Raw genomic sequence first — 21,416 nt, 5'->3', positions numbered from 1 at the left:
TCACATTTCACTTTCCCCACTGCTTTTCATTCCCTGGTATTTTACTGCACTGCAGGCATGCACAAACATTTTAAACCAGTGTCTGTAACAGTTTGTCTTTAACCAAGGGGGTTGCTGCTAATGACAGTCCCCAAACTCTAATTTAAACAGTAATGAGTTGGGAGATTTATTTACTGTATTTCCAGGCACTGGTGTAGAGTGATAAGCGAGTTGGTGTTGATTGTGATTTCTCCAGAGCAGTTCCACCACTGTCTCTCAAACACATGCTGTCCTTTTTATATTAACTCTGGTAGTGGTGGTGGTGGTGGTGGGCGAAAATGACTTATTGAACATGCGGATATCTACAGTTAAAGATTGCTTGGACCTCACAAAATATAGCTACTGTGTTTTGATGGGATCTTAGAAAAGCTATTTTTCAAGCGGAGCTATTTAGATAAGTAATATATAATGCCATTCACTTTGTTAAAAAAGCTACGTCACCTTTTCATTTTAAGATACAAAACTAAATCATGTCTTAAATGTTTTTTTTCATATAATCCTGCTTTATATTTGACTTTTTAATAACCAAACTAAGTTCGCACAACAAAGTTAGGTAATCTCTTCTTTTGGCTTTTGTATGTTGGATTAGGATATAAGGGCATTTTAATTAGTTCATTTTAATGTCTCACTTTTTAAGTTGTTGTTTACATCAAGGCGATATCAACAAAAAAGTGTGTTGATTATCGGTTTCGTGATTGTAATTGATGCTTTGCTACAATCATTGATTACATCTAGGGATGTTTGGTCAAAGCTAATTTGGTTGAATGATTGAGTTTTTATATTATGCTATAGTCATATCACTACAATATAATATATTTTAATTGCACTATATATTTCACCATATGTGTTTGCCTGGGTTTTCCATCTCTACGGCTGGTACAAGATATCATATTATACATTTTAGCTCCGAAGGCGAGCAGTTGATAGGGTTTATTGCCTTTTTGGCTGCCACCCACCTCGTGCCTCCCTGGTTGCAACCTCCCTGCTCTGTCTGGGCCGTGCCATTGCTTCCTCCCCGTCACCTCAGGCAGCAGTGCCAAACTGTGGCGGGGCCAAGCCATATGGTCTCTCCTTCACAAAAGACATGACATGGAAGGTTATATTCGCTGACCCTGGAGGCGCCTTTGTAAACATACCTTTTCCTTTATCGGGGTTCAGTCATGGGGGTTCACTATGAGTGCAGATATCCCTCCTTTGGATGTTGGTCCATATCACTGTTTGGTATTGTAATGTGTTTATTTTATATTTTTCAGATATTGCTGGGCATTTTCTTCATCCTGGTTGCACTGCTGTTCACTGTTGCCCTGTTCATTTCAAAGTAAGTCATAATATTTGCTGTAAGACCATAATTCTTGAGGCAGGCAATGTTACAACAAACTGAGAGTATAATTGTTCTATATAAATGTATTCATTAATGTGTAATGCTGGAGATATATATACACATATTTAAGTTAATTTTCTTTGTGTTTCAGTTTGGATAAAGCTCTCCACTCTGCTGGCATCAGCTCTGGGTTCATCATCTTTGGCACCAACCTAACCAATCCTCTGAATGAACTTCTATTAGCCTTACAACCCGTGAGTATCCGCTCATCTCTCATGTCCAAAAGATCATTATCCTAAATTAAGATGTGCTTAAAGCCATATTTTCTTGTTTCCATCATCATTAACCTAAATTAAGAATTATTTCAACAGTTTAAAAGTTGAAGTGTATGTGCTTCAGTATACTGCAGGTGAAATAACACAACTACAAAAGCAGCTACATACATTTAATGAGTCATATGGCCTTAAATGTCAATTAACCGTTAATTTTAATATTCTCTGATAGACACCACTTATGCTTTACCAAAGACCAAAAGATAACAAAAATACAGACCGCATGGATCAGACTCATAACTGCATTTTGCGCAATTTAATTTTCCAAGTGAGCAGAGATGAGAGAAATGACAAGCACAGTTAACACAGCTATAAGTGGGAGCACAATAGATGTTAAGTAGGATAAATGGATAGTTGCTACACATAAATGATGATCACAGACATTAATTAACACTTTTGTGACACAGCCTTGCAAAAATATGCATTGAATAGCTGTCACAACTGTTTTTTTATGAACCAGCTGTTGATCTGATTCTGAAATTGCTCATTTACAAGGTAAAGTACGGTACCATGATGTAAAAGCTATTATTCAGTAAATTGTAAAAAAAAATAAAATCTGATAACCTCTGAAAAACTACAAAGGGTGGATAAAATAAGGAAAATTCTGCAGTACAATACAGTCTAATACAACAGCCCTGCCTACTGCCTTTATGAATAATAATGCTTATTACCACCAGGCTCTCTATACACACCCAACCAAATGGTGGTTTTAAGACTAAGTGGTACTTTTAGACAGAATTACTGAATGATTGAGTTGTAAAACAAATCTAAAACCATTGTTCGCTCCTCAGGAGGCACTTACATCGTGCGCTCAGTCAATCAGGTTACATGATATAAATTTTTCTTTGAACCACACTTGGAAACACAGGAAATAAAAGGTGTAAAGCATAGTGCAGTATATACAATATCAATGTAAATAAGATACAAATAAACACTATTTACACTATCTGCATTATGAACACATCACATTGCTGTTCGCAGATAATAAAATATTAAAAATTAAATTCTAATTAAATGATTTAGCTCAGGGGTTCTCAAATTGTTTGGGGCCAGGGACCCTTTACAGGGGAGAAAATAATTTGTACTCTTAGATGTTATTGGAACTATTTGTATTCTAAAACTTTTCAACCTAAATACTTCAGACCTGTTTCATAGTGAAACAGAAACACATTTCAATTTGAATCATATTGAGATAAGATGAGGTAATTATTTATTAGTCCCACATTTGCAATGTTACTGAATGTTAATACAACTTATATACTTTTAAACAGAGCGTGATTTTATTAAAATTGCATTTGGACTCAACTTGAAAGTTTTAGCCTACATTACAAATAATTCATCTTAAAAGCCTTGAGAAAATGAATAGTAACAAGACATAGTCCTAATAAACCCAGACATTTATAAACTTACCAGTCTAACGCTGTACTTCAACTTAAAAATAATCATCTTACTGCTGTGTGTCACAATCATATCAGACTTTCTATTGGCATGAAGCTAATGTGGGTGGGAGTAATAGACACAATATGCTGTTTTTATTGATTTAGCTACTGTTTTGCTCCATAGAACAGTCTCAAAGGTTTGATATCCAAAACATAACCTAAAGAAACCTTGGTGAAATTTGTGCAAATGCATTTCTTTGCTTTTTCACCAGTTGTTTTGTTTTTGTGCCATTTAAATAATCAAATCCTTTGTATTTGTTTGTTTTATCAGTCCGGAGGTGATAATATACTTGGAGCTTAACGAGTCTGGGTATTTATAAATCTTGAAATCAGATTCAAATTGGAAAAATGCAACCATAATCAGAATCTTTGTGCCATTTAATACATTTTATCCAAAAAAATGAGCCACTATAATCTCGAAGCATTTTTGTTTTTGTGGAATGATACACATATTGAGATTGACACAATATTATATTGCGACCATTGCTCCTTCCCCCGGTCATTGCGGCTGGTTTGGACACTTATTGTTAAACTTAGTGTTCTGCAGCAGAAAAAATGACTGACAGCTCAGACCATTAAAGAATAGCTCCATAGATAGTGGCATTGATTAAATGTCTTAGGCCAGTGTTTAGAAGTATGACCTTGATATTTAAAGAATTAAGTGCGCTATACCAACAATGGGTTACTATATAGGGGTCAGGTTTGAGGTTAAATCAGAACATGCTTTCATGTCAAGACTACATCTGTAACTATTAATCTATTTTCTGATTAATAGGGAAAAGTTAGGAATAAAGTTGATGGTGTTCTACAGTTTTGTCCATGTCTAAATGCATTGTGACCATCTAGATGTGCTTTAATGTGTTGGTGATAGTTGTTAGGGCTGCAACTAACAATTGTTTTCATTGTTGATTAATCTGTTGATTATTTTCTCAATTAATCGATTAGTTGTTTGGTCTATAAAATGTCATAAAATGGTGAAAAATATCGATCTGTGTTTCCCAAAGCCCAAGACGACGTCCACAAATGTCTTGTTTTGTTCACAACTCAAAGATATTCAGTTTACTGTCATAGAGGAGTAAAGATACCAGAAAATATTCACATTTTAAGAAACAGGAATCAGAGAATTTTGACTTTTTTTTTCTTAAAAAATTACTAGCTGCCGATTAATTTAATAGTTGACCACTAATTGATTAATTGATTAATCGTTGCAGCTCTAGTTGCAGCCTGAATGTTTGCCTCTGAAGGCAATAAAGTCTTTATAAGTGTATGTGAGGGATGTAGCTGACCTCTCCCCTTCGTATCATAGGTGTTTCCACTGGATTACATCCTGATCACCGTCATCACCATGTACTTTGTAGTCACCTCCATGGCTGGCATCCGCCACATGGGCATCTGGTTCTTCTGGATAAGGGTAAGCAAAGGGCCCTTGCTTCTATGTTGCCTTAAAAACTTTTGCAATATTAACATGTTCTTGTTTTTCCAGCTTTACAAAATCCGACCTAAGAGAACTCGCCCCCAGGCTCTTCTCTTCCTCTGTATGATCCTCCTCCTGATTGTCCTTCACACCAGCTACATGATCTACAGCCTGGCCCCGCAGTATGTCATGTACGGCAGCCAGAAATATCTTGTACAGGTGAGGAAACATGTAGGTTTGTTTCTGTGTATTTCTAGGTTTTTTTAGTCTCGGCGATGAGAGCTACAGCAGCTCTGAGGAAGGAGCTATAACGATGGCAGTGTCGGCCAGCCAGTGGGTTCAAACCTCTCCGGTCCAGCTGGGTGCAGGCAGCAGCGTGGTCTCTACGGGCTGGTAGCAGGGCTTTCAGACTCTTGTTCTTTTTGAGTTCTGTCTGTCTGTGTTAGACTATGTGGCTATTACTGTTGTTTGACAGTATACCCTTCGTGTGATCTGATGCAGCTCTGCGCTCTCTCTCTCTCTCTCTCTCTCTCTCTCTGTGTGGGTGTGTGGATCTGGTTTAGATGCACCCCTTGTGTCTATGCATCGTCTGAAAAAAAAATCTTTTAAACAACATAATTGAAATGAACCTCCTCTGTGTTGTTTTTGCTGAAACGTCCTCTTTTTAAATGAGAGAGAAGAACATTTTTAAAACCAGCTCTGTATGACTCACAGGGTAAACATGGCTTATTCCTCTCTGCTGCTGTTTATTCAGGATTTGAATGCATTCAGTATCAACCAGCGAGCGTATACAGTGAAGCCTGTATGTGGTGGATATTAAGAATTGTGCACAACAAATTTACTTTAAACTTGAGTTACTTTACTAATCTTGTACAAATATCTTTTTTAAGTCAATTTAATGCTTAAAATAACAGTAAATCACATGTGTTTAGAATCTGAATTATGTCTATTTATTGAATTTATCCATTGCAAAAACTCAGAGCATCATCTGGAACCAACCCTTCCAGGTGATTTTTCTGTTATTTTGTCACTGTATGATTTATGAGTAACAGACTGTTGCTGTTGGGTGTTATTCTAGTGCTATAGATTTCCAGAGATTACGATTTCATGGTCCTTCTTGTCGAGCCACAATTTGTTTGTACCGCATGAAGTAGTCTGTCGTGTTTCTTTGCTAAACAGATACATGCCTCTTGTGTTTTTTTGATCAGAGTCAGATGCCCTCAGCAGGTCCTACATCTGGGAACGCTACTTTTGGCACCACAAGGATCTGTGATGCCGATGCGCCTGAGGGTGAGTCTGTCATCTCTGCTAGCACGGTGAGGTAGCACCGGCCCAACAGTGAGATGTTGGAAGAACTTACAACACAGCATCAAAGATTTATTCCTCACAAGTCGAGTCTATACTAAGAAAGAAAGGCAGGACAGTGTACACGCCAGCCGTTTCGTGTACAACACTGTTCAGTAATCTTTATCAGCGTTCATTATTCATTAGAGGGAATAATACCAAGGACAAACATTTACTAATGCAGCATACGTGGTCTCTGGCTGTCTCCATGCCAACGCGTATTACAGTAAATCAGCCATGAAAACACAAATGTATGAATGTTCATCATACCAGTGACCTTTATCACAATAATTTATTCACTGGCCAAATGCTCCTGTCAGGCTCTTGTTGGTGGTGGAGCACAGATGATGGAATTGTCATATATCTATCTATCTATCTACCTACCTACCTTTTTCTTTCTTTCTGTTTTTTTTAACCTTTATTTAACCAGGTGAAATACATTGATATTAAGAATCTCTTTTTCAAGAGCGATCTGGTCAAGACAGGCAACAGCACAAAAACACAGTTACAGACAGACAACCCAAAGGGAGACAAACAAATGAAAAAAACATAGCCAGGTAAATTTAAAAACATTAACATGTTGAGTAATCTGCTCCTGATTCTTTCATTTTTGGATTTAAAAGCATTCAACGAGACCAATTCACTGAGTTTCAAGTCCTTCTGCAACATATTACATGCCGAGGATGCAGAATGCACAAAAGCCCTTTTTCCAATTTCCGTACGGTCATTTGGGACAGAAAGCATAAAGAAGTCCAGAGAATGCAGAGTCCTGTCCATCCATCTATCTATCTATCTACTCTATCTATCTATCTATCTATCTATCTATCTATCTATCTATCTATCTATCTATGGAAACAAACAAGATCATAAACATACTTTGATATATCTGTCATATCTCAGATTCCCCCCTATGTTTTCCCTCCTCAGTTCAACCACTTATACATTCAGACAAAGACAGGTCTGTCTTTAACCTGTAGGAGTGTTTAGACTCCTGTGCGTGTTTGTTTCTGTTAATGGACGTCTATTAGTGTAGGGAATAATTATTCTTTCATTGAAATGAATCAAGGCCAGTAGACGCAAAAATTGCATTGCAATTAGAGTAGCTAATGAGTGTTGATGGTGAGTGTTGAGTAATGTTCATGTGAATACTGTTAAGTAGGAGTGGTTTAGTCTTGCAGTTAATTAAATATTAAGCATATTCGATATTTCCTTATTATTATATATTTTTTTCCCCCCTTGACTGTGCCAGTCTTAAATTATTGCATTATTATTTAGTTAATCAGATGGGGGGATGCAAGTATATAATGGTCATTTGTAAAGTATTTTCTTCCTCAGGATTACTTATGTTTTGCTTAATTTGGTTGATTACAGTTGTTTTTTTACAGCGGTTATTCAAAGCTCTTTACCATTCCCATTCACACACACATACTGGCACACCAATGCCATGTCGTTGTATTTGTTACTCAAGGTGGAGTTGTATGTATCTTTGTGGCTATATTGCCAATTATATTATTTATAACATCTTTGGCTTCCATATGTTGATTTGAGCATATTGTTTTATGCTAAATGCAGTACCTGTGAGGGTTTCTGGACAATATTTGTCATTGTTTTGTGTTGGTAATTCATTTCCAATAATAAATATATACATATATTTGCATAAAGGAAGCATATTGCCCACTCCCATTTTGATAAAAGTATCAAATACTTGACAAATCTCCCTTTAAGGTACATTTTGAATGGATAAAAAAGGTGAGATTAATCCCGATTAACTATGGACAATCAATCGATTAAATATTTTAATCTATTGACAGCCCTAGTTAAGATGACGTTGTCTGAAGAGTTCCCTACAGCGTGTCACATTGCCATGAGGGGAAGCATGCGATTGTGAACCTGTTGTGGCAGGAAAGTTTTGAATGACAATGAGGCGTATGCCTGAATACAGCAAAGATGTTAGAGATAGGTTGGAGCCATTATTGACTTGGTTCTCATGAATAACTTTCACTTCACCCAACGGCACTGAAAATGCATCAGGACATGGTAAGACAGGCGGAAAATAGAAAGATAAAGCAGAGGGCAGGAGATTTACTGCAGAGATTAAAGGCAAGATATTATTTGTTTACAGTAATCTGATGTGTAGACACATACATTTATACCTGTGGGTAGGCCAAACTGTTTTTATACATTATAGCAAATAGGCTTTACCCAAATCAATTAGCTGTCTTGAATAATCTTGATGTTGAATCACTGTGAACTTTATCAAAGCTGCTTATTGTTATATTAGTTCTATCGAGGTTATAGCATAGGAAGAGGTGGCATACTGTTGGTTTTCGATGACTACAAGATTTTGTTCCCAAAGTCTTCAGGGTTGAAAAACTGATTTTGAATAGATTGCACAGAGTCTACTTTATACCTATTCAGAGCACTGCAGTGCATATTCAAAGCCACATTGTACGACACACCATTTGTTATGGGCTTTTTCCATTTGAAAATGTGGTCCTATAATACAATAATACACTTTATTCTTGCAGCACCTTTCAAAACAAAGTTAGAAAGTGCTTTAAATAGTTGAAACAGGAATAAAAACATTTCAGGACTGCAGGACTTCAGACTATTGCAATACAATAACAATACAATTTGAAAAAAATTGAAATAAAATACCAAAAAGTAATATAAAAGATAGAAAGCATACATTAAAAATTAAAGACATGTTGGAAATAAATATAATAATAAAGCAAATTTCTGGACAATATTTGTCATTGTTTTGTGCTATTTATTGATTTCCAATAATAAATATAAACATACATTTGCATAAAGCAAGCATATTTGCCCACTCCAATGTTGATAAGAGTATTAAATACTTGACAAATCTCCCTTTTAAGGTACATTTTGGATAGATACAAAATGTGCGATTAATTTGCAATTAAATATTTTAATTGATTGACAGCACTAACAGAAATACATTATCAAAATAATCATTTTTTGTGATTTTCTGTTGAAAGAAAGAACTGAAAGGTGCATCTTGACGGATGTGCTGACTGAATCAAGACAGAACAAGAAGTCATTAGCATATTTGGTTGGGCTTTCAGCAGTGCGTTTACTTCATAGTTGGTGACCATGTCAGGGTTACAATATGGAGGTGCTAATGGACTAATGTCTTTGACATTTGAAAGAAGTGTACCTCTTTTAATATTAATAATACACTTTATTTATATAGCACCTTTCATACATGAGGCCATATTCTCATGAATCAGTGGCACAAAAGGCAGTCAGTGGTCAGTAGTTGTTTTCAGATGAATTCATGTTTCTTTAGATATTAAAACATTTGTCACTATGTTGTCCATATACTGTATAATGAAAACTTTATATCTAAAGACAACGATCCAGTCCCCTGTGCAATTATAACAGCTTTGACTAAAATTTTAAATAAAATTAAAAAATAAGATACATGATGTATTATTTTGGTTGCCTTTTAATCACATTTATCGAAATGATTAATAAGATTACGTTCAATTAATCCCGCTATGTTTACACGTGACAATAATGCCAAAACTGACAACATACTGCACAGCAATTACATAAACCGACAATCCCCCATAATACCCCTGTTTACACGACTATTCAGACAGAATTGTGGAAATTAATTGGCTTTATTTTTCGTTTGGTTGTTTGTCTTTCTCAAACAAATAATTTGTTTCCCGTCCTACGACTATCACATCACAGTTAACCCAAACAGACTCAGCCGGGATTCTGCTCCACTTCGTCATGTTGTTTATTGCTGCCTGGGAGCTTTATTGTATCTGACTAGAAGAGAAGTTAAAGATAGCTGCGGAAGTTGAGCTGGATTAAGTAGGTGAAATAAAATCAAACGTGTTGCTGGCGCCACAGGACCCTCAATTAATAAGAACAGAAGTCAGGTTTTGTCCAAGCAGTGTTCATTACTGAGGGCACATGTCGAAGGATTGTGGGATCTGTTAATTCACACTGTTATACGAGGAGTAGGACTTGTGGTTGCCACAGTCACTAGAAGGACAATGGCCAGTAGTATTTCTGTTCTCTTTTGACCAGCTTTCGGGACACTGATCCTATTTTGGCCATCTCGGAAATGGTTCCTGCTTTCATGACAGCCGTTGTACCACCTGTCATGAGGGGGAGGAAGTGTCAAGCAGAGACAACACATGCGACTGAGAGGGAATACAATCAAAAGCTTATCGTCTGATATATACTGTAGAAAGGAACAGGTGAAATATTTAATGTGTGTGATGAAAGACTGCAACTCTTTCTTACGTAAAGCAGCTTTTTCCCAAAGGAGAGAGTAGATCACCAACCCTTGGTATGAGATGTTGTTTACAATGTCAGTAGCAGTGAAAAGGCAGGGAGAGGGATGGGTGGTGAGGATTAAATGGCTACGTACCAACCACCTCATCTAAATGTACCTCAATAATCTGTGCTGTGTGATCATTTCTACTGCAATTATATTATAATATATATTAAACCAGGCAGCGTACTATATCTATGTGCTTTGTAAACGTCAAAATAGTATTCTCCATGCCATGTCTCCTGGGAGATTTTCTCTTTTACCGTAGCATGACCAAGAGATTCACAAACATGGATATGAATTGACATTCACACATTCTCTAGATTTCAGGCTCCTCGCTGTGGATGTGAGAAATAAGAACAGGAAAGGGAATACACTGTGGTAGAAAATGTCATCAGATGTAGACCAGGATCACATTTTAATAACTCTCAGTGTGACACTGGATCAAACCACAGCCAAGGCAAGAGAGGGTACAAGTCTAGCTGGTGACTGATTGGCCGGTTGGTCGCAGTGATGTAATGACGCTAACGTCTTGATGAGCAGGTGCTCGATGCCAAGCTCTCCATTATCTACTCTAAGGTCATTACCACACCATTACTCATTTGGAGTGTGTCCTCGAATGGAAATTAATCCTCAGGAATTAGTTGCCGCGGCCTCAGACAACCTGAACTCTGAAGTCTTCTTCAGTGTGTGATTTAACGCAGGCTGTAAAAGTATTTTAAGGAAAAGAAGAGTGTCTGTTCTGTTTGTGCATTGATAGAAGTTCTGTTCTCTGGACCTCCGCACAGTAGCCAGGCTGTTCTCATACACTGTTCGTAGCTACAAAAAGTAATGCTCTGCAATTTGTATACATCCCACAAAATCAATTTGTATGTAATCCACTTAATTGTGAACCAGGAAGTATTAAGAGAGACAAATGGCATGCAGGGAGGAGGTCAGGGTGGGTCAAAAAACACTGGACTTTCGCCCAGATCGGTGTTCGTACTCTGCGTGAAACCAGAAATCAACATTGTTTTATTTCTCACGGAACTCCGTACTTAGGATACGCCACATCCAGAGTTACTTTAACTTAAACCACGATCTTTTCCTAAACCTAACTAGGGAGTTTTGTTGCCTAAACCTAACTAAGTCGATCTTTTCCTAAACCTAACTAAGTAGTTTTATTGCCTAAACCTAAACAAGTCGATCTTTTCCTAAACCTAATTAAGTCATTTTGTTGCCTAAACCTAACCAAGACGATCTTTTCCTAAACCTAACTAAGTAGTTTTGTTGCCTAAACCTAAGTCGATCTTTTCCTAAACCTAACTAAGTAGTTTTGTTGCCTAAACCTAAACAAGTCGATCTTTTCCTAAACCTAATTAAGTCATTTTGTTGCCTAAACCTAACCAAGACGATCTTTTCCTAAACCTAACTAAGTAGTTTTGTTGCCTAAACCTAACTAAGTCAATCTTTTCCTAAACCTAACTAAGTCGTTTTGTTGCCTAAACCTAACCAAGTCGATCTTTTCCTAAACCTAACTAAGTAGTTTTGTTGCCTAAACCTAAACAAGTCGATCTTTTCCTAAACCTAATTAAGTAGTTTTGTTGCCTAAACCTAACTATGTAGTTTTGTTGCCTAAACCTCACTAAGTCGATCTTTTCCTAAACCTAACTAAGTAGTCTTGTTGCCTAAACCTAACCAAGTTATTTCTTGTTAAGACAGAAGTTTATTTTGAAAAGACTGGAGCGAAAATTGACACATGCGTCACTCGTTGCTGGATATTCGTTGGAAAATGCACAAAAAAATTAGGAATAATTTTTCGTAAGATATCATGCGTCTTCCTCCTTACTCTAGCAGCCGTTTACTTTAGCCGGGGGAAGTTTCACTGTAGTCCATTTCAGTTTATATCCATTCTCTCTCTCTCTTGAGCCATTGACACAAGCTTGAACCCATTCAGCTCTAAATCCAAGTTTGGTTTAAGTATATTCAATCACTTCATTTTGAACTTCTTTTAATAAGTAATTTTATTAATGAATCAAATTGTATTAGATATTCTGAGGAATTCTCGGCATTAGACAAGGCTGCTTTTTCAAATTATTCCTACCACCACGATGCTCACGCTGCTGGTCGTGGTGGGCGAGTTGCTTTGATCATAAACTCTGACTTGCATCAAAGTTCTTCTACATTTTCCCTCTACCCTCGCCAGAAAGGATGTTAGTTTTTTTCATGTACTTGAACTTAGCACCCTCTTGGATGATATGATAATAATTGTACTATTCATTTATTTTTGTATCTTTCTGACTGATAATTGTCTAATTGTTTAGGATCTTAGACGTTGATGATCCATCAGACCCATTTAAATGGGCCTTCATCTTACTCATTCATTTGATTTTATTCCATTACGACCGCTTCCATCATAGATTTATCTGTCTTCAGTTGTCCATTTCTAATGATCACTCCCTCACCCAAGAAATTAACTGTCTCCTCTGTTGTTTATCGCCGCTGTGTTAACGCCTCCATCATCACATCTGCAACTCCCATTATTGGTTACATTAGTTCCCTGGACGGTCTGACCAACGATCTTAATGACATTCTGTGCGCAGCACTCCTCCTGATTTCAATTTCTTCCCAAAACCAAAAGATTCTCTTGAGTGAAATTTGTGTCAGAATCACTAATAAACCCTGTGCATTGTGTGTACAGCAAAGGCATATTACAAAAGCAAAGTGTGTCAACGACAACATCATTTAATATGGAATGGTAGCTCAAACACTTTTGCAGCAATAGAAGTTTATTTCACACTTAATATCGATAAATCCAACCCCAGGTTTTGACGCAGTAGCTCAATTTACCGATAAATGCCCTCCGGGTCATCGCTCCAGTTTTCCTGCTGATGATTTTCTTGTTCTTTTTTACCGTTAAGGTCGACACTATCAGAGGTAAAATTATAAATGTGATGGTATAAGACCCCTCAGGCCCGCCTCATTCTGTATAAATGTCTTTAAGCTGAATTTTAACCATGAGCAGAGTCCAGTTTTTACCCTTAGACGACATCTGACATCATTTTCTAATTTGAATCCCTGTGATGAAAGGAGTGTTTTCACACTATGGACTGCTGTCTGTTTCCTAGCAACTTGCCAGTTTTCACAGCATTGTTTTAAAGAGCTTCAGGGGGGAAGATGGTCATAATTTTATGTGTTGCCTCCGAGATGTCAGGTGCCCAAGCAATTTTCAAAAGGAGGCTCCCTGAACCCCAACACAAATTAATAGTAATTTTCTTTGTATCAAGGGGATCGTCATCAATTTGCATTACAATGGAATATGTCAATCAAAAGTTATTCTCCTGAAAGAAAATAATGTCCATCTTATAATCCACAGACGCCCCTTAACTTTTAAAGGAAAATACAGTTTCAAAGTATATCCGGAAATGTGCCAAAAGACGTCCACAGTGAATTAAAAACACTTTCTGATCAAGATTGGGCTTTAAAGAAGTTTAAATAAAATGATACTCTTTGCTTAAAGCTGCTTTAATCAGTACTTTTTACCCTTTTTTTCCACCCACAAAAGCGCTCTGACAAACCCTCTGTACACTACCTGCCCAGCACTTAACAGCAGACAAGTGAACATAGTGGAGCATTTAACAGCTAAAGAGCCAGACATTTCCCTCAGGAGCTGGTGGACACCAAAAACACGGATGAAAGGAGAGTGAATATTGGATGTACATCCGCCAGGACGCCTGAAACCAGACTCCAAATAACGTTGTTAACAAGTTGTGTGATTGTCTGATGTCCTGTGTTGCTACTTCTAATGGTCTCAGTTTCAGAGGCGTAGCTGCATCCCCACATCTTAAAAGTACTTTGGTGCAGAAAGTAATTTGCTGTAGAAAACATAACCCACTTTGTAAATAGCCGTAATTTTCTTTTCTCTGCTTCCTGTTGGTATAATCAGTGGTTTAGGTCCTTTTGCATCTGGAGGCCTTGAGTGCGGCTCAAATGGATTTTTTCTCTGCGAGTGAAAAAAATATGATTTCACACAGCGAGAAGATGCTTTTGGTGAACATTCATCAACAATATGAAAAAGCCAGATTTGAAAAGAAAAAAAGTTCTGTTTGAAGGAACATCAGCATCCTCAAAGGACATTGGAATGAAAGTGCTCTGTTGCTTTTTAGATGGGGAGAAAGTAAAAGCATACGGTGTAGGAACACAAGTGCTTGCCGATAGAGAGGCTTTCACAAAGAACACAATGTGTGTGTGTGTGTTTTATGCATGTGTTGTGGATGCAGAGATGAAAGTTATACATAATGCATCATGCTACACGGGGCAGCACTCACCCAGGGTATCAGGAGTCAAGGTGAAATTGCCTGCACTCCCACACTGCCCCCTGCTCTTATCGGAGAACGGTAATGATTTCAAGGTGAAGTGGGTCAGTGGTGTACATGATAATATATTTAGGCAGACCACTGTAGTGAACCATCTGTAGGTCCCACTCGGAGACCCACAATTCAGGTGAGCAGCTGGAGAGCTGCAGATGGCTGAGAAGAGGGGGTCACGGGGATGAAGATAGACTTTGCTTCTTCTATTATCTGTTGATCCTGGTGAAGTCCAAGCAGATTGGTGGTACATCTTCAGAGCTGCCGTGGGTTTCAACTCTCGCTTTAATGAATGTATGCTAAACCACACCGAGGTATCGCTGCGTTACCTTGATGTCATGTAGCTCGGTGTAGGTCTGATTGTGCTGTTTCGGTGGGGTTCAAGTCAGTGTGAAGAGCTGTGTAAGAAACAGTGTGATAGGAGCAGCTCAGCGGGGTTAGCGCTAATGCTCCAGATGGCTCTCTAACATAGCCAGACAGTGCATTTTCGTCTTCTCTTAAGCTTTTGTGGACTTTCTCTCTCGCCTTGTTCTGTTGAAATTATACAAGTCTGATTAGGGAGTATATTGAAATATTTTTTTTTCTTCCTTTTTATTGCTTCAGTGTGCATGGCTAAGCTAATTAAAACATGTGATCTGAAGGGAAAGAATTTCTTCTTCCCTTTTCTTTCTGTGTCTTCACACAAGAAACAATTGGAGCAGTGAAGAGAGACCCAGACCCTGCGCGCATATCATTGGCACTTTCCGCATTTGACGTCATCAGCATTTCCCCACGCCTGCCAATACCCATTCATGCACATAAAGGGGAATGACTCAGCTTAAGAATATCATTCCTGCCGTCTATCCCGGTCAGATCAATAGCAAGTTCTGTTAAAAGCTGAAGAGCCAAAGACTCAAAGGCGATGTCACGAGCATAAAGCACAGAGCTGCTCTGCGGACAAAGAAAGCTATTGGATTTTTATAAGCAATAAACTAGTTTTTGGTTTTGATGTGTTTATATTCATGATCACAGAGCTTAGTCAATAGAAATTGAGCTGTTTTTGGTCATAGTACACTGCAGAGTAGAGTTTTGTTTACCAAGGCCTGTTTGAAAAGTGCAGAAATCAGTGATAGGTTCAAATTGGTTCATGAAATGGATTACAGCTGTATTACATTTTCACTTTTACTCTGTTTTCCCAACTTTGTTTATTAGTTTTCACATTAAAAAGCTAACATTTTGTGTATATGTAAGTACAGGAAAACATTTTTCATGTTTTTTTGTTAAGGAAACAGACAAACAAAATCAAGTATAATAAGATAATCCCCATATTAAAAATACTACTAATAATACTACTAATAATAAAACAAAATCAAGTATAGTAAAATAATACCCATATTAAAAAATACAAATAATAATACAGCTACTAATAATAATAAAAAAACAAAATCAAAAATAATAAGATAATCCCCATAATAATAATAATGATAATAAAAAAACAGAAGAAAAAAAAAAAGGTATGTGTTTGTATGTGTGCCTGGCGGTTTATAGTAAACAAATTCTACAGCAAATGATGAAAACAAACCATAACCTCACAGCTGCTCAAGCAGATATATAATGAAAGGTTGCCATATGCTGCTAAAATTATCCTTCGGTCCTCTTGGAGCAAATCTTATCCTTTCTAGCGTCAAAAATTGTAGTGTACTCTTTTCACTTTTGAACAAATTTTCTTTTGGTACTGTAAATAAGCAAGTAAACTGGCAAGAACATCACAGCTAAACAGAAATGTTCTCTTAACTGGCTTATTCGTGATCATGGCTGCACTTAGTTGTAGGATACCAAAGGCCAATGCAAACAGTTTCAGCAAGACACCAGTTAGAATGCAGCCGCTGTTACTAATTAAAAGGTAACAATGAGATATCTTCAACATATTTTGAAGTTAGTATGAGCCAAACATATACAATATTCAGATTTCTTTTAGATCTTATTGAATGTTCTACAGTGCAGTACATGCATGTCATGAATTTCATTTGAAAATTGCACTTCACATAAAAATCTGTAGAGCTTGAGAGGGTCCAAGTTGCATACCCCTTACTTCATCAGAGAATCAGGGTTACATGCATAACCCATGACCTACGGTTCACTGTCTTCACAATTTGTTGGTGTCTTCTTGCGTGTCGCGCTTTTACCTTTTGCCTTTTCAATTTGTAATACTGGATATATTTGATGCAAGGCTCCATTAAATGTTACAACATCCCAGTTTTATCAACTGGTTAAGATATATTCACATTGACAGTGACATGGCTTTCCTCTCTTCAGAAGACCACTTGTCTTTTTTAGTTACAGTGACAAAATTGCCTGAGGCACTGCTCTGTGGAGTCAGTGGTGTACGGGGCCATCTGGCGTACCGGGACAAATCCCGGTGGGCCGCCGCATCGGTGGGCTGGTGAGCTGTCAAAAAGTCCATCAAGTTTTTACCGGCCGTCCGGCCCCGTCTGTACTGACCTTTTCCGTGTGCCAGTCATTCGGGGTGCGAATGAAAGCGTGTTCCAGGACTACTCACCGGCCAATCAAATTAGTTCAACTTGTGCCCACGTCATAGGCTCCGCTGTAGCCTACTCCATCGCTACCGTTGAAGCTGTAAAACAGTACATAAATAGTCTTGAGCATCACAAAATGACTTGTCTTACTATCAGAATTTGATCAATTTGGTCCACATGACTGAATTATAATCATTTTCAAAATTCACAACATTTATCTGACAACATATTCTGCTTCAGTCCATATTTGTTGGCGTTTAGCCTTTCAAAAACAACGTTTTCACTGCGGGAGGCCCGCCCCTGTATTAATGGGTAATTAGCTCTTTTCTCTTCCCATTATAACACAGGTATATAACAAGTGCACCATTCTAAATGCGGTTTAGCAATAGATGTGTCATGTTTTATTGCACTCTTGCTGTTTTTCTGGATGGCAGTCCAACACGACAGAGAAGTTACTTCTCATATTTCTCTAAAGACAAAAAAATCCTGTTTCCTCAGGCTGTCTGTCTTCTGTCCTTTCTTCACTCCTCCTTTACCTGAGCCTGATTATTCTTCTCTAAACTTTACAAAGTCACTTTGTAAAAAAAATAAATCTATTTTTTCGTACTTTCTATAATAATACCTTCTGTCCTTTCTTTCCTTCAAAGGTTTCTGTATCAATTAATCAAAACTAGAATATGGCGGAGGATGTCTTCATCTTAGATAGTGTGATTTAGCAAAATTTTAATTAAAACATTTACTTTTTATAGGAGATGGGACTCTGGGCTTTGACTGTACTGGAGCTTAGTGGGACGCCTTAAGAACTGAAACAGTTTGCTGTCACTTTATTTCTTTTGGAGTTTTTTCCCTTAAGATTTACAGATACTTAAAAGTGTGAAAGAAAAGAAAATTGAATCGAATCCGAAACCGAATCCCACAGCCTTCTTCTTCAGGAATGGTTTAGAAAGTGAACCTTGAGTTTGGAGTTTTTATGGCAGACATTTGTTCCCAGGGTCGAGAATGAACCTCCGAGACAACAACAACATTTTAAATTCCGTATATTTGTGCGTCCTGCTCATTTCCTTCAACACCACTTTTTGTTAACTTGTACTTAAATGTCTGTCAAACAAATACCTGGTGGAAAAAATACCAACCATATCGACCGTCTTGTGTTGAATACAGAAGTAAAAATGCTGTTATCATATAGATTAAATTCTCTAATGCTCATGTGTTTTCTCTCTTCGTTTCAGACGAGTGCACCGTGACCAGATCCTATCTTTTCCTCCACAAGTTCTGGTTCTTCAGCACCATCTACTACTTTGGTAACTGGGCCTTTATCGGGGTGAGTTTCAAGGATGTAAATAAAATGATTTTAAGCAGAGTGAGAATTACAGTTGAATGTTCTTAAAAGAAAAAAGCTCAGACAGGTAAGACTTTTTGTTCATTATTGACAAAAATAAATTATTTTCTATCTTCTGTGCAATAAAACATTTACAGCAACAACATCTGTGAAACATTTAATTTAGCTCAAAAGCGGTTCAAGAGTATTTTTCTTCGGGGGGGAAAGAGTGTGAGAGCCGAAGCACATAATTTAATTTCTACTCAGAAAAAGGTTACTGGAAAATGATTTTTTCCGAGACTGCACACAGCTAATCTCCTCAGCAAAATATTTAATAGCCTCTCTCCTGGTGCAGTTGATGCATTCTATCGATCAAGTGATCCATATGAAATATTTCCTAATGTGTGCGCTTGCTTATTATTTTCAGGCTTTCCTCATTGGCCTGGTGGTGTCCTGCTGCAGAGGGAAGAAGTCTGTGATTGAAGGAGAAGTGGAGGCCGATGACTCAGACTTAAGTGATGATGAATATGTGCACTGAGAATCAGTATTCACACGGACGGGGGTTTGTAGATATTCCCAGCATCACTTAAAGGGACTAGAAAGTACAATTTCATAAACAAATAAATGGATGTCATAGTTTAATTTATTGTTTTTAAGGAGTTATTGCGGTGTTGTCTTGTGGAGTTGACGTATCCCTCCCCTTAATGAGACCGCTGAGACTGATTGTTGTGTCTTTCTCAGTCTATATTATTGATGACTTTGGGATTCTGGGAGTGTCCTCCAACTCAAATCCCACCTTGAGAATTCACTTATCAACAGACACTGACACAAATTGGTCATTTTTTTTTATTGCGGCAGCAGAGACAGTCGTACACTTCTCCAAAACTTTATCTCTAAGCTTCAAGTTGGAGCTCGGACATACTTTGTACATTCTCGAAGCACTTTCTAGTCCCTTTAAATGGTTACTTTAGGACAATATCTATAGTTGGCTCTAATATACCCTTTGCATCAACATTTTGAGCCTCCACAAACTGTTCTGCTTGCTTGTTTTTCTGAAAAGCTAATTGGTATAAAATAATGATTCTAAGTGTTGACAGCAGTAACATTTTCAAAATGTGTTTTGCTCGTTTTTTGTCTGAGGTTAAATACAGTGCTAGAGAGTTTGCTGCTTTTTCCCTACACTTAGTCATTTGCAGTCTCAGACCATTATTTAAGTAAACGTTACTGTTCTTGCATACCTGCACTGTGTGAAATGTAAAGGACCAATTGGGGCTGTTGTGTTTCCAAGGTTTCAGTTATTCTTGGTTTTTAATGATATGGTTTTCAACAGATTTTTGCTGTCTTTGTTGTAAGAACATGGTACAAATAGGGACAAATTAATGAATCGAATATGGATGTAATTTTATTTTAATTAAGGGGTACTTCTTTTTTTGCTCTAGAGTTTATAAACACCAGGCTTGTGACATAGATCTGGTTTATTTTCAGCTATGTTTATTATCTTTACAGTGTATTTAGCAGTTTCAAAATGAATACAAACCGATCATTTAATCAACAAACTGACAGATAATATTATTATGAATGACATGTTTTTAATTTGGAAACCAAATATGTGTGCCTCATGAATGTGTAGCACCACGATGGGCACACACACTACTGTATATGCTACCCTCTAAATTAGCCTCACAGACGTCAGCCTGAATCTCACGAGTTTGGTTTTTGCTTTGAGATATTAGTCTGCCAACCTTCACTGAGACAGAATCTGTGTAGCAGGAACTGTGGTCACATGGTGACGACAGAAGCTGCATCACAAAGGTCAAAGGTCACATGTAGTTCTCACCTGTGATTGGTTTTAAAAAGAATGCTGTTGTGGAAGTTGTGTCAATATTGAATGATGCCTGTATTTAAAGAAATAAAACCATTTTAAACACACAACATATTTTCCAGTTCCAACTATTTTCTTTCATACTCAGGTATTCAATGAGTGGTTCATATTTTAGCATAATATTTAGACTTTGTGTCACAGTTGTGTGGAATATGCCCTTTCCAAAGCAGACATTTTGACATTTCATTGCAGGGTAAACACCGGTGTAATTAATAACATTGATTATGGCCCTGTTGCATTGAGGTGAGCCATACCTAACCTATGATTGGCCAATATGAGTGTAGATTGACTTTCAGTCATGCACATCACAATCACCTGAGTGATGAATGTGTTTGTGTCTATTGATGGCTTGTTCTGCATCATGATGGTGATTTGAAGATGCCTGACGAAGATCTCTGTTGGATCGAAACGTAGCACAATTAAACTTGCTGGGAGCTTTTAATACAGCGTGCAGATCTTTTGTTTGATTCATGCCTAACCATCTCACGAGAGTTTCACAAATAGTGGGTTACCACCTAGACCTAGACCGAGCGGCTCACCGGAATAGATGTGACACACAAATGGTGCCTTCAAATGGGGTCGTGTTTACCGTGTTCACGAGGAGAGTCCATAAGAAAGCCCCTAGTGGCTTCTAGACGTCAATAGTGACGTTAATATTGCCGTTGTTTAGCGGCGATGTTCTCACGACTTAACCGCTTGAATGTCAAGCATATTGTTTACACGGCTTCCCACGTTGTAAACACGAGCTCACGAGTTTCATTTGAAGGCACCATAATTAATTATTTTTAGTTACATCTGTGTTTACTTTGCAAAGAAATGTCAAAATGGGCGTAGTGAAAATGACCTATAGAGCAAGCTATGTGTTACAGATGTTTACAGGGGAAGTCACATTTTTTGTTATGTTTGTATCAAATTAGATTTTAATCACAAAGTATTCCACATTTTGAGCTATATATTATTTATTCCTGTAATAGTACATATTGTTGTATTAATTGTTAGTGAGCTGGTTCTACAGTTTTAATATCTAATGCCTCGTGTTTGAGTCAGATTTTTTTTATTACTAAAACCAATACAAGTCCTTGCAACACAGCATCATTTCAGCAGTTTTCAAAACTGTCCGCAGCCATTTTTCATTACCCCCCCCCCCCCC

The 21,416-nt window shown here is 37.5% G+C and overlaps 1 protein-coding gene across 1 annotated transcript in view; it reads left to right on the top strand.

Moving 5' to 3' along the window:
- Positions 1 to 20,316, top strand: part of lmbrd1 (LMBR1 domain containing 1) — a 67,475-nt gene extending 47,159 nt beyond the window's left edge. The window contains exons 10-16 of the mRNA XM_037782952.1: positions 1,293 to 1,357; positions 1,512 to 1,614; positions 4,438 to 4,542; positions 4,615 to 4,764; positions 5,754 to 5,835; positions 18,296 to 18,387; positions 18,812 to 20,316. Of these exons, the coding sequence (XP_037638880.1) occupies positions 1,293 to 1,357; positions 1,512 to 1,614; positions 4,438 to 4,542; positions 4,615 to 4,764; positions 5,754 to 5,835; positions 18,296 to 18,387; positions 18,812 to 18,922 (708 nt within the window). The 3' untranslated portion in view covers positions 18,923 to 20,316. The remainder of the gene's footprint in view (positions 1 to 1,292; positions 1,358 to 1,511; positions 1,615 to 4,437; positions 4,543 to 4,614; positions 4,765 to 5,753; positions 5,836 to 18,295; positions 18,388 to 18,811) is intronic.
- The last annotated feature ends 1,100 nt before the right edge of the window (positions 20,317 to 21,416 follow it).

This window comes from Sebastes umbrosus, chromosome 10, assembly GCF_015220745.1.
Source record: "Sebastes umbrosus isolate fSebUmb1 chromosome 10, fSebUmb1.pri, whole genome shotgun sequence".
In the NCBI taxonomy this organism is placed as follows: domain Eukaryota; kingdom Metazoa; phylum Chordata; class Actinopteri; order Perciformes; family Sebastidae; genus Sebastes; species Sebastes umbrosus.
The sequence above is the reverse complement of the archived record's forward strand: the minus strand, read 5'-3'. Positions and strand labels throughout refer to the sequence as shown.